The sequence below is a fragment of the Gymnoscopelus microlampas genome (assembly GCF_963454915.1).
Source record: "Gymnoscopelus microlampas genome assembly, chromosome: 17".
Lineage (NCBI taxonomy): Eukaryota > Metazoa > Chordata > Actinopteri > Myctophiformes > Myctophidae > Gymnoscopelus > Gymnoscopelus microlampas.
The window spans coordinates 32,616,764-32,631,314 of NC_139954.1; the positions used below are offsets into that span (position 1 = coordinate 32,616,764).

At 42.2% G+C, this 14,551-nt stretch overlaps 1 protein-coding gene across 1 annotated transcript in view; it reads right to left on the bottom strand.

Moving 5' to 3' along the window:
- The window catches only part of myo3b (myosin IIIB), a 44,597-nt gene that overhangs the window by 18,215 nt on the left and 11,831 nt on the right, over positions 1-14,551 (bottom strand). Inside the window, exons 8-16 of the mRNA XM_084084426.1 lie at positions 14,386-14,465; positions 13,429-13,449; positions 11,762-11,839; positions 10,923-11,128; positions 8,293-8,404; positions 7,615-7,777; positions 6,386-6,466; positions 1,779-1,875; positions 2-50 (exon numbers count right to left, since the gene is read on the bottom strand). Of these exons, the coding sequence (XP_083940552.1) occupies positions 2-50; positions 1,779-1,875; positions 6,386-6,466; positions 7,615-7,777; positions 8,293-8,404; positions 10,923-11,128; positions 11,762-11,839; positions 13,429-13,449; positions 14,386-14,465 (887 nt within the window). The remainder of the gene's footprint in view (position 1; positions 51-1,778; positions 1,876-6,385; positions 6,467-7,614; positions 7,778-8,292; positions 8,405-10,922; positions 11,129-11,761; positions 11,840-13,428; positions 13,450-14,385; positions 14,466-14,551) is intronic.

Consider the following 14,551-nt stretch of genomic DNA (forward strand, 5'->3'; position numbering starts at 1 on the left):
CATTTCCTCTAACGTCAGTATATGACTGTGTGCCCTTTGGGCCATTAGACCTGCGGAACAAAAGAACATTTCGTAAGAAAACGGATCATAAAATATCATAAACCATCACGTGCAACCTATAATGTATACCTCGTTATTACCAAGGAATGAACACCCTTAAATAAGACTAAGAGACCCAGTAATATTTATCTGGTGTGACACCAAAAGCCCATCTCTGTGTGGTTTACTTCTACGCAATTTGGAGAAGTACAACTCATTACTCATTAGTGTTAATAAGATGAGAGGATGTAGGGTAATTTAAAGCAACATCTACAAACACAATGCTGCCTGCCAACTGTAGTCATACTTTGAGAGGAGAAAAGCAACATCTCATCCAGTGTGGACTTGGTGATCAGTGTGGACTTGGTGATGCAACAGCAGCCGTAGCTGCTGGACGTAAACACAGAGAGAGGAGATATCAAAAGGGAAAATAACAGCATGTAGGTGAGAAGAACATAGATCTTACAGGAGGGAAATGGGCCAGATCATGTCAAAATAAATCTATATGGAGAGAGTCCAACACTGATTAAACAGAATTGTTAAGTGGAGGTTTGAAGTTTTTCTCACTCACCAAGGAATATGATTGTAAACATGGAGAGGGAAAAAAAGTGAGACTCCCAAATGAGACGCTTGCTCAGATGGAGTATACACCCAAGAACAACATTTTTCAGATGTGGAAATCTTTCGATTTGGGAATCTGGTGAGGGATGTGAAACGTTGACCAAAAAGGCAGCTTTAGGTTGAGATTTCCAACCGCATTGGGCTTTAAATTGGTTTATAATAAAATTCAATAAAAACATATGTACATAACTTGGTACTGTACCTACACCAAATATCAACCATTCATGAAATGTCTCCTTTTAAACCTTTTAGCTTTATGGTCAAACCGTCACCTTACTGAGTTAAATTATTCAGGCCTACGTTTTGTTTAGTGAGTTCAGTTAAGCATTACTGAGCATTTAACAGAATCTAAAATGCTTCATCTGCTGAGTGAGGAACCTGTAACAACATGTAATCAGCTCGAGATTTCCTTCCAGAAAAGAGAACACATGTGAAGTGCAGTGCGGGGACTGAGCTGAACGCCACCGCTGTCCTGACACCATGTGTGCTGCTGTGCTGTTGGCGGCTGTTCCCCTGCTTAGCACATACTTTCTTAATGACCGGCCGGCCCCATATGCTGAATAAACACAAACTCCTCGGCCCCGTACAGTACGGTACATCTGGAGACCAGCGCAGTGCAGCGCTGCCCCGGCCCCCATTTGCGGTCAGACAAGTGTGCGCTATCTTTGTGGAAAGATATTTATTACATTTATAAAAACTGAAAGAGGTGGTGCGCGGGGTGGAGCTTTCTCTTGTGGTTTAAACGGCAGTACATTACAGGGCATGAGAAGCCTGCCTTGGCAGGGCGGAGGATGAGTGACAGGTATGTGCTGTGTGGGCCCTTCAGCTCAATGAGGGGCTCTCTTTTGGTGGTCCCAGCTCCTGTCGCGTTAAGAACGCAGACAGGACTAGGTTATAATATATTAATAAGAACTATATATGAACATAATGAGAAGTAAACTCAAGATAAACATGAGCGCCTGTTCTCCGCATAAGATTACAAAAATAACGACACCATTACACAGCATAGTCTTTAGTGTTGATTTAACTCTTACAGATACATTTTTCTCAAGAGTTAAATTAACAATTTTACTGTGTACTTGGTAAATGTCCTTATTCCCTACGATGCAGAGACTCACCCAATATGCTCCTCCATGGCGCTCTTCCCTCCAACCTCAGGAAGAGATCTGTGCCTCTGCAGTCCATGATCCCGACGCACCCGATGGCCCCTGTAAACTGCATACACAACCAAGACATGCTGTAGTTTAACCACATGGACCATAACGGCTCCAGTAATGTCACAATAGGTGAACATGCTGTGAAAATAGGTGAACATTCCGCGAAAACATCAGATCTACAAGCTCACAACGCTGAGCTTGTAAGCTTGTAGATCAGCTATTTTTTGGCAAAGAGATTTGTGGTAGAGTAGGGTGACCATATATTCAGTCCATCAAACCGGGACCCTTAAATCAATGTGCACGTTCGTCGTACACCCGCACGCCCATTCATGCACACGCACATGTATGCGCACCATAGATACACGTCTATGCAACCGCTGAAAATAATTATTATTATTGTATTTCTGGCGAAAACCGGGACATTTTTGTAGTGAATGATGAAAACCGGGACATATTGGTGTTTTAGAGATATTTGTCGGGACACAGGACACACAGCTTGAAAACGGGACAATCCCGGCCAAACCGGGACGTCTGGTCACCCTAGTGTAGAGGGGAAAAAGGAGGGGGCCAAGTACAGACCTCTGGGACCCCTGTAGCCCGTTTTCTTTTGCCTCTCGACAGTCTAATGAATATGCGTGGTGTCCATCAGCACCCTTCTGATAGATGGGTTAGTCATAATAGACATTTTTTTTTATTTTGAATCTTCTTCTATTCAGTTAATTTTTTAACTGAATAGAAAGTATAGCGTTTGCTGGTAGAAAGTTGAATGTACAGTATGTCACATGTACACAAGCAGTTACGTGAATGAAGGGACAACATCGGCTTTGATGGGTGGTAAGCGATGCCTACTAAGTGACTTAGTCAAAGGCTTTGTGTTTTACTTGTAAAATTATATGCACAGGAAAAGAATGTTCAAGTGCATTGTTGAGCCACGGCTCTAGTTTGCATGGTTTAATCTGATCGATGGCGAGCACGCCCCCACCCCCACCCCAGGCCCTGCTGAGATCTGAGAAGCCACCAGGCTCATAAATTTGAAAGGCATCTGTTTATTTTCAGAATGCAAATGCGGCCCACCTCAAAGGCTATAAGCTGCGGAGAACACACACAATGTGAATGTGCTTAGAGTGTACCATTGGGGGGGCCCGAGGCCCCACTTATGTCAGGTTCAGGGTCTCCCCCTGCCCTACTGCCCACACAAACACACTTCTTTTTTTAGGAAAGGGGGGTTTCGGGGGTGGCAAGAGGGGGCTTTTCTCACACCGACCCCCTGTTTACCCATTCCGCTGCATTATTTAGAATGTTTTTAATGGCGGACATTTACACAAGGTGTGCAGGCGACTGAGATGCTCCATGTGCCAGATGAGGGGCAGCCCCTTAGGAGAGCCATGGGGAAACAATGCCAAGTCTCCTCCCCCAAACCCTCCTCTCGCCTGCCCCCTCTTGGCACCCTCCCCTTGTCCTCCAGTGAGAGCCTCTGAGGGGGGGAGGGGGGGGGGGCGGGAGACCCGGGAAGGTTAATGTGCCCACTTTGATCTTCGTCAAGGCACACTGAGTAAGAATTAATTTACATTTCAGATGAAAAGGTTGACAGTATAAAAAGGCATCTTGTTTCTGGTATGTGAGAGCTGTGTAATAGGCCAGGAATTTGAGAGAGGAAGTGGTGAGGAAACAGAAGGGATAAGCCCCTCTCTTGCCTTTACTGGGAAAGAGATGAAAGGAAGAGAGGGATCTCAGTATGCACTGTTCTTCTGAAACATGGGGACCAAATGCTAGCCCAAACTTTCAAAAGCTTTTCTTGATGCATTATTAATTAATTATTACTGTTTCGTGGGCCACTCATTGAGATCAAAAAGGTGTTCCGCGAAGCCATAAGGTTTTCAGGCCTTTATTCCCTTTTTTCTCTTCTGAAAAGGTATGAAGAAAAGAAAAAAATACAGCACCATTTTTTTGTGGGACTGCATGACAATTCCACTGGTCTCCATTTTGAATGAAGAGCTTCAGAAGACAATATCAACAGCTCATTATGTAGCAGAGTAGTTCTGCTTGCAGCCCAGAAGCCTGGTATCTCCCTTGGCTTGGGGGGGGGCTAGATCACTGTTTCTCAATGTTGGGACTGGGGACCACCAGGCGTCCAAATGGACGCTTACGGGTCTGTAATCTGAGAGTGTATAAATGGAACCAAATGGGTCGGCTCCATTTGCACACTCTCAGGGTTAAATAAACATTGAGGATTTCACAGTCTTGATTGGGGTCCCAGAGAAATTGAAATAAGAAATTGTATCAAAATTGATACAATGGGGGGGTCTGTGGTCTAATTACATATCAAACTGGGGGTCCTTGAAATTAAAAAAGGTTGAGAGCAGATGTTTGGTTTCCCATTCAGGAGACACAGTTTCCAATCCAGGTGGTTTACGGTGACCAGACATCCCGGTTTAGATTGTCACGGTTTCAAGCTTGGTCCCGTCAAATATCTTGAAAACATTAAAATGTCCTGATTTTCAACATTCACTACCAAATTGTCCCAGTCTTCACCACAGTTAAAATAATAACACTTGTTTTGTGTGCAAGTGTCTACTGTAATCATGTTTATCGTGTTCTGTTGAAAGGTGCAGTCACTGTATGCAAAGTGCTAAAATAATTGTCCCCCAACCTTAACAGCATATATTCTTTTAAACGTCAAAGAAATGGTCAAAGTAGCAAAAATAGACTATGTTTGCTATTTTTGAAATATATATATATATAGAATACGGATATAAGTGATTATGGGTCCCGGCTTGGGGTTTTGAAAAAAATGGTCACCTTAAATTAAAAGGTGGTTACATTGGTGCTGTGACACAGATTGGGTTTCCCAAAAGGGGGGGGGGTCAAATGGGGGCGGGGAATGTAGCCTGTAGCCCAGTAGCCTAATAACTCACTTAGCCCGGGTTGGGGAGGGTCCCCTTTGCCTGAGCAGTAGATGAACACTATGATCAATAAAGGTTTGTCTGTCTTTGCTAAAGCAAGTGTCAAAAACATAAATAAAAACTAGGAAAAGTATGTGCAATTGAAGGGAATACACCATTGTGTAAACAGAGCAGTCACATTGCAACTAGGAACAACTGGATTACAAAACCACAAATGTTCATTTGCTGTTAGAAATAGTTATATATGTACATACATCAGGCCCGGATTGGCCGTCGGGAGGACCGGGACTATTCCCGGTGGCCTGCCCTCTAGTGGCCTGCCTGAAAAAAAAAAAAAAAAAAAAATTTTTTTTTTTTTTTTTTTGCATCAAAAAAAAATATCAGGTCAGGCCAGCCATCCACAGCCAGCGCGGCGCTTAAGTGATGCAGCAAAAAAAAATCTCTCCTAAGCTCAGGCCAGGCCAACCACAGTCAATTTCAATTCAATGCAGTCAGTGTTGCTTGCAGCTCAGTGCAGCTGCGGGCCTCCCCCCTACCTTTAACCCCCAAAAAGGCCCCCCTTTTGTAAGGCCCCCCAAAAATAAGGCCCCCCCAAAAAAAGGGCCCCCAAAAAAAATCGGCGCGCGCTGCGCGCGCGCAGGGTGGCCTGGGTGGGCTTGTATCTCCCGGCCAGATTTGGAGTCCCACTCCGGCCCTGACATACATGTAAGCAAGGGTAGCTTGGTCTATTAGGATTCCCATGCATTGAATCCAGGTGGTTACACTTAAGGCCCGTTCAAAGTCCCTAGATGGGTCTGGAACGTGCATCAGGAGGTGAGGGATTCCGTCCGTTCTTTACAGACACATGCATGGTCGCTCCGTACCGTTCCCAATGTTGCCATGTCTGCTTATTATAAGCGACTATGGGCTTATTTTTCTGTATAGTTGCTTGTAAACAAACAAGCAATTTTTTATTGTTGGTTGCGGTTTTATTTGGGCTTGTTTCTAAGTGTAGTTGCTTATTTGGGCCAATTATTATTTAAACCAGTGATTCTCAAATATATATTGTAGATCTGCTATTTTCATATGCAGTGGTGTAAAGTAACTAAGTACATTTACTTAAGTACTGTACTTAAGTAAAATTTTGAGGTAATTGTACTTTACTTGAGTATTTCCAATTTTCAATACTTTTCTACATCTCAGAGGCAAATATTGTACTTTTACTCCACTACAATTATTTGAAAACTTTAGTTACTAGTTACTTTTCAGATATAAATGATGATATTATGAAACATACATTAACACCTTTAGCCCTATTTTATACATAGGCTATTTGAAAATAGCCGATCTACAAGCTCACAACGCGTCGCACTTTTACTTAAAGTAAAACATTTGAGTACTTTTCCCACCACTGTTCATATGTGGCTTAGTCTATTCTTTTGGGCTTGTTTTCATAGACCTGGTTACTTATTTCTCTCACAAAATCTGGCAACAATGCTACGAAACTAGCATTGTAGCCCAGTGGTACTACAGGCAAAACGTAGTGACCGTACGTCGGGCTGACGGTGAATGTCGACTGAACGGACGGAAAAACTGGAGCCGTAATTGACGGAGGGGGAGTAAAAAAAGACAACGCAAGGAGCGCCGGCGACGTATCCTTACGTCCGACTATGAATGATACTTTACCCGACTGTATGCGGACAGCAGCCTGTTGCCTCTCCTTTTTTATTTGTTTGACGTTTTGTCGAGCAACATAACCCCTCCAGGCTGAAAAAAGTAATAGAGAATGAGTGAGACAAAGAACGAGAGAGAGAGAGAGAGAGAGAGAGAGAGAGAGAGAGAGAGAGAGAGAGAGAGAGAGAGAGAGACACATAGTGCACAACACAAATCCCACTTCAAAACACTGCTAAACCAGGTGGCAATGGGATACATCCCTTTGAACTATCTGAGGTCTTATTGTCAGTTCTGACGCATTGCTCCTAGCCTCCATAGGTCAAGCTGTGGTTATCAAACTCATCTCTTTCTATTTTCTGTCTATTATGCCAATGCATAGAAGACCATTAAGGGGAATGTCTGGGGGTCATATTCACTAAACATTTGCACCTGTTTCAATGACAAGATTATAAATTATTATATAATACCATGCATTTGGGTACAGGCCTACTCGGGGAGCATGCAAGTCGGGAATGGCGTAAATCGGGAGCGATTAAAGTTACCACAGTTATAAACAGGCACGAGCCTACTCAGGAATGATGCAAGTCTGGAACGATGTAAGTTGGGAATGCATGCCCGCCTGTTTATGCAATACCTGTTGTACTTATTGTACTTGCTGTCAGAGTACTCAATGCATCCATTCTCAGAGTACAGAGTGGCTTTATGTTTTTGGGAAACTATGACCTCTACTTAGCTCATTAGTTGGCTGGGGCTGGTTGAATCACCCTGCCCTCTAGTGGGTAGACATAATGTACGTAGCCGAGTATGTGAGCAAATCCGTGTGCGTTTGCAACATCAACAGTACACATCTATTCTGAATGGGAGTATAAATGGGTTTCTATTATGACGTAAGACCAGAGCTTGATCAGTGGAGGAGAGAGACAGAGAGAGAGAGAGACAGGGAGAGGTGGTGAGGAAAGAAGGGAGAGAGGGACAATGAGAGGGGGAGGGAGGGAGGTTGTGTGTGACGTCAGCGAGCTGAATCACCAAGAGAGGAAGAGTTTAAGGGGGGGGAGCCTATTTCACCCACACAATAACCCGGCCAAAGCAGGGTACCGATGTCACTTCCTTAGAATGTTTTAATTCTGTGTACATACTTGGTCAATATAGTAAACATGATTCTGAAAAAACTGTAAACAGTATAAATAACAAAAATGAAAAGGCGGGATTCATAGTGCACTGTTTGCACACAATAGCTATACCTGATTGGATGACGATAGCGCCGCGCTTCCTCTTCTGCTTGGTTTTGCGGTAGCGCCTGGCACCCAGCCAGCCCTTGGTATATGCCTGCATCACCACCACCCGGGCGATCACCTCCCTGAGCAGCAGGTTGAGCTGCTCCACATGGTAATACTTCAGAAACACCTGACACATAGTGGAGACAATGTTTGTGAACAAAAAACATGAACAAAGATCCCACACACTGCTCTTGTTCAGCAGCATCAGTTTTATTCAAATATTGACTTTACGTTTGGCTGGCGGTGGATGGAGGTATAAAACTAACTCCACTGTGTTAGTTATGTTGTATTATCCCGAAGAAGGCAGTTACCTGCCGAAACGTTGGTTTCTTTTTACTATTCCGTCCAAAAATAAAGTATTAGCATTTTGGCTACCAGTGTGTGAGGCCACCTTCTTGTCTCTTGAAGACTACATTTAGATTATTCTGCCGTGGGCCGGCACCACTACAAGGACTTTGGTGTGCGTAGCATTCTCGTGCACAGTGTTATGTTGTACTAACATACACTCTACTATATTACAGATCATTTAAAATGTTTTATATACACTAAAGTTATGGATTGCAGATGTAATAATAGCATTGTTGTAATAAGCACTAGTAACAATAGCATTGTAATGAAAGGTAATGTATGACATTACTGTACCTTAGTCCTTCCTAAGACCCAGTTTTCTAATTTGGCCCGCTCCAGTATGGCAACAGCATTCTCTTTGCTGCTCTCAGGCATCTGGTGCGCCCGGAAGGCAAGGTAATAATATCTATAAGAGAGGGGGCAGGGAGACAGAAGGAACAATTTGACCTAGCTTTAATACTTCAAGAGGTCAGAGACTCCAGAATATACTGTACATTAAAATCAACTAATATGAAAAACCTCATGTCAGGATTGAAACATACACAGTAAAATCCTCAGTGTTGATTTATCCACTTGTAACTAAGAGAGTGTACAAATGCAACCAAATGGACCCAGTTACATTTGTACATTCTCTGAGACCACTTAAACCCTATATACCTTTTGTAGAGCGGGGGCCCCAGGGGTCTACTAGGCCTCCTCTCTTTTCCCCTATACACCAAATTTCCTTGCGAGAAATAGCAGATCTACAAGCATTGCAAAAGTTTGCACCCTGAATAGTGACGCTATGGTTCATATGGTTAAATGAACACTGAAGATTTTACTGTGTAGCTAGCTGCTCTGGTTTGAAAAGAGAGAGCGAGTGACACATGAGTTTCAAACAGAGGCCTATTGTCTGAGCTCTTTTGAATTGATGACGGTCTCTTATTTCAATGGCTGCAGAAGATGCCCATCAGGCCGGCCCTATCGGTGTACATCAGCGCCACGACATGTTTATACTTCATTGTCTGGGGACCTCCACTGATCCCCTTGTCATAGTTTACAAAATACCAGCATAGGACAACGGGACGCTAAACGTTTGTTCGAGGGACATCAAGGCTCCCAAACTACTGGTTTGTCCTGTGTGTTCTGGTGTTGGTCAAAGAGAAGAACAACAAGAAGAGAAACTTCTTTGAACTCCCCTCCCCAACCTCAGTCTACAGCCTTTCATTCTAATTCCTGTTGATACCTGTTATTGCTTTGATGGTAAATACAAAGCCCTCCTTGGCAACATCAGACAAGCCTTTCATATGAGAGCACAAATTTAAATCAGTTTTCACTAAAGGTGAAGTTTAGCCATTCAGTCTCTCAGTATTATTTCTGCCTGGCTTGGAAGGGATGATAGGTATTCAATGGCAAGGTTAGAATCCAGTCTGAACAGTCGAGGCATTAACCCACTCTCTTTGGTAAATGCACAGTCACACACACTGAAACACACGCACGCACACACAGAGACATGCATATGTGCTTGTGCACACACAAACACAGTTGCATTGTTATGTTATGCTATGCCATGCACACACACACATAATTGAATAACAGACAGTCAATTATCTAGTGAAACACCATTGGCACTACACTAAATGCTCAAATATTCCTACTAATATTTTTAGAAAAAGTAGAACACGCAAGGAAATTGCATGTGGTCATTTCAAGTTCTAGTCCACCTAAACTAAATCCACATTCTTTTTAAAGCTTCCCTAGAGCAGTGTAACTAACCAGTCATCTCACTGCTTTTTTCTTTCCCTTCCACAGGCCACAAGCCCAAGTTAATTAAATTTTATATCATCTTAAAGCCTCCCCCATTAGAGGTGCCTGGAATACTTTTCAAAGGATAATTGATCAAACGTAGGTTTCCGTGCATTTTCCCAAGGACCTAGTCTGAGTATATTTTTTCTTTTTAACAGGGCCGACTGAGTTTAAATGCCTTATTTTGGAATAATTTAAGATATCTGATATCTGATTTGACAGAAACTTATAAAACATTATCAAATCCTGTCCCACATTTTACTTTTTAAAAACAAACAACTCTGTTAAATAAAGCGCCCCCCCTAATGAGAGGCTGTTTTTAACTGTGTCATAATGACATACCAATGGGAAAAGACGGCCACAGTTCACTTTTTATCACTCCAGGACACCAAGGAGAAGAACAAACTTCTCATGAATAGCAAAGGGAAATGCCATTAAAATGTATAATCACAGATCCTCCCTGTTTGAATTTTACACTTGTTTTCCAGACTGGAGAATCCACTCTGTTAAGACAGAGATGTATGTAGGATGTAGACTTTCTCTGCTATCGCTAATGACTGCCAATTAGCCAGCCACTTGCTCCACACAAGTTTTACTCCTGTCTAATTAAGGAAGCCGTGTTTTTGTGTGATGTAGCGCAGTGGTGCAATTGTTCCGCTCCGTCTCTGGATTTGTGTCAGTGCTTAGCATAAGCACACGCCATGCAGCAGCAGAGGCTCTATAGTGACCATATATTCAGCCCCTCAAACTGGGACCCTTAATTCAATATGCACGTTCGTCGTGCACGTGCGAGCCCATTCATACACGTCCATGCACGCGCACATGTATACGCACCATAGGTGTTGCATACAGGCAACGACTCAGCGTTGAATTCAGACATGCAATGCATTTGTTCATGTTTTCTGATTGGGTTAGGTGAGCATATTTACATGAAAAGAACATGATAAACACCACTGAAAACTATTATTATTGTAATTCTGGCAAAAACCGGGATGCATTTGTAGTGAATGTTGAAAACCGGGACATAATAGTATTTTACAGATATTTGTCGGGACTTGCAGCTTGAAAATGGGACAATCCCGGCCAAACCGGGATGTCTGGTCACCCTATCTATACCTCTATCGTTAAGTTAAAATTACCTGTTAACAAACTCCTCAAATGGGATGCGATGGGAGTAGCCTTGGCGTCGGATGTTCACCGTCTCTAGGATCCCTGTGTAGCGCAATTGCACCATCACCCTCTCCTTGCAGAAGCGCAGGGCCTGCCTGTCGTCATTGGGCTTAATGCAGCGCACAAAGTGGGGCTGACCCACCACCATCTTGGAGAGCAGGTCCATGAGGGAGTACTGCAGACATACAGGCAGGACAATAATTGACAATTAGGAGGGACATGACAGCGAAAACAGAGCAACATTTCCATGTGCATTAGTGATATCAAAGTCTAAACAGTATTGTGCTGTGCACTTCAAACAGCATCCAAATGATCGTATATCCTTTTTAGCTGATAAACATGTTTAACATTACTTAATGTAGCTTGAAGAGGTCATGGTGCACTCTGTGATTTTAAGCTGCTTTCATATGGTTTCAGATAATGTCTGCGGTCGGTGTGGGCAGGGTCTACTATCTAAAACATAAACATAGTATATTTTAATATGCCCTTCTAGATTTTATTCAAAATTCTTTGGCTGATGTCTTGCTCTTCAATGCCAGCAATAGCACGATTGACACTACCGGGATAAATAAAAGCAAAAGGATAGACACTATCGCTAATATGTGAGGGGGGGGGGGAAATAAATGTTTATACATATACTGTATATATGACTTAGCCTTTAGAGTTAAAACTTAAGATGTCAACTTATTAAGTGCTTCATTAGTCACACAGTCAGTGTATAAGAGTGTACAAATGACCCAAATGGACTCGTAAGGGTCCACTCTCTGAGTTAAAACAGTTAGCAAGGACGGATGATGAGAGTACATACACGGAAGTAGGAGGCTACGGTCTGTCTCCTCATGTTGGTAGTTTCCTCTGGGTGTCGCATCATTTCCATGGTATCTACCTGAACACAAGTGTTCACAAATGCATTCAGAAACAGGCCAGATGCTGGCATAATGAGTGTGCTAGAAACATCACTGTAAATGCTTCCAAAAAGTTAAACGTTATTTCCTACCTGATATACTGTGTGAGTTCAGCGGAGATAAAGGTCTTATTACGCCATTAATACCGCCTCTAAATAGTGCCGTTGAGGACATACGGCTGTGCTAACCGCGCTGTCTGTGTAACATGGCACCATAAACACTTAAAGGCAACAATCTAGAGAGGAGATCTTGGAGCGCTGTAGGGCATGGGAAAATTGCAGAGCGTTCTGAATAACGATGCTAGCCGTCAGAAACCAGATAGTCTTTCTTACAACGTATTAACGAGGACACAATATAAGCATTCTAATGGTCCTCTCAGTTCATGGCTTCATCAAAATTAATGACGCAATAAATACTTTATAGTAAGTCTACATAGCAAAGTGCATATCTTAATACTTTATTTCATCCTTGCACAGAAAGAAAGCCATGTCAAACATCCCCTGGATAACTTGAATGGATTAATTGGATGCCTTGACAGTTCAGTATGTTGGAATGCTACTTGTGACAGAGGTACGAAGAGACATCTAGCGCCTCTCTTCAACTAAATTCTAACAAGGGTCAGGTACACAGACACACTTTCACCATCTGTACCACTGGTACAGGCCTAAAATTTGATAACCGTTTCTAACTTTTCTTCAGCTTCATATGGGAGAAATATGGCATGCATGTGTCATCAATCATACAGAGATCCTTTTACAAAGTGCTTTGTGGGCCCTGGTGAGAAATTGGGCAAATTGGCACTGGTTTTCTACTGTGGTCTTTCTCATCCTGGCCTTAACTTGTGTCACACCGTGTAACTTTATTTTAGGACACTGTGATTTATCATAGAAAGAAAAAAATAGGTAAAGCTCTGAGTATTTGTGTTCATAAACATAAAGGTACCCAGGCTGTCAAAACCAGACCTCATTCTGTGGAGCTTCAGAAATGTTAAAAATCAATTACGCCAATGTTTTGTCATGAAATAAAGTCTGTTTAAAGCTGAATTTATACTCCATTGTGCGTCCCGTGCTTGTAGATCAGTAAAGCTGTAATCCATAATGTTTTTTGTGTAAAAACACAACTGCAGGTGTTGGAAGCGATCTTCCTGCTCTTCTATTAAAGAGGCTGTAAAGCAGTAATAATATGTAATAATTATGTATTCTCAGTTTGTCACACCACAGAATTATGTGTTATTAACCAACCAGCCAAATTTGAATGATTAAAAGATTTTCAAGTGGTATTACTTAACAATTCAGTAAAACATAGTTCCCAAAATGTATTTATTTTTCCAGCCATGACTATTTTACATGTATAATGTGTTAAGAAACAAATTATTGGAGTCTTTAAGACATTTAGATCCACGATTCGGATAGGACCACTACTGGTTGACAAGAGGTATTGCATGGAGTTCGAAGCGTAATGTCTACTCAGCCAAACAGGCTTTCTGTCTTAGCTCGGCAGTAGAAACCTTACGTATTACAGCTTTAAGAGACTAGCAGTAACCTTTTGTTGGGTTCTGTGGGCTTCTTACCTTCAATAGGTATTTGGGAGACTGAGGACAGCACATGTCGGTGAGAAACATGGAAATAAATGAAGAGACAAGGTGATAGACAGGAAGTAAAGACTCTGAAATGAACCTTTAACCACTTAAACCCTACATCATTCGTTGACTGGTGTTCTCCAGGGGTCTATGCTTGGGGGGAGGCACTCCTTTTTCCCTTCTACACCAAATATATTTGCCGAAAATAGGTGATCTGCCAAATATTCTATGGTGAATTCTGGCCTACTGTGACATGGCTAATCTCTCAAGACAGATTTTCAATACATTCAAGATTTTTTTTTTCTTTTACTGAATGCGTTCTGAGATTGTGCATGTCCAGAATTGGGATGCTAGGGTTCATATGGTTAAGGGGTTTGACACTGTGAATCAGAATGAGAAACCACAACATTTTGAGTTTTTTTTTAGCTTGTGGTCATTATGATTTTACAAAATGCTTCCCGTTTAAATGAGGTAAAAGATACAGGTGAAGAAGATCCAAGAGAAAATGATGAGACTGTGTCAGCACACTACAGCACACTGACTCAGACGGTGTGCATGGGGGATGAAAGCCAAGACAATATTAGTCACAAAAATCAAAATGCCAGATGGCAAGACTACAGCACCACAGGCAGGAGAGCAGATAGCAGGGTAGTCAATGCTGGAGTCAATGCTTCATAGCACATGCATTCACTATGTTGCTAGTGTGGTGCCTGTGAGCAGCAAACCCTATTTCATCATTTCAAAATGTTTTGAAAATAATAATGAGATAATAATTAAAAAAGCAAAATCTTGATGAAATGTTTTGAAAATCTATTCTTAATTTAATTAATTTAGATTTTACGTATAATGACATGCCCAAAATAGGCCTTGCCAGAAAGTGGTGAACTTGGGATTCCAACTTGATTCAGCACATTTGACATGAGCTAAAGCAAAGGTGCAACAACTCACCTTGGTGCGGCCTGAACTGAGCTGCGGTGGTAGCGATCTGGAAGCAGCAGTGATCCTTGCCCTTGATGTTGCCAGATTACCTGTCAAAAACATGGGAAATAGTTTTGAAACATTTTAACAACACAGATCTTGTATGGGGATCCCTGGCACAAAATATTTTCAGATG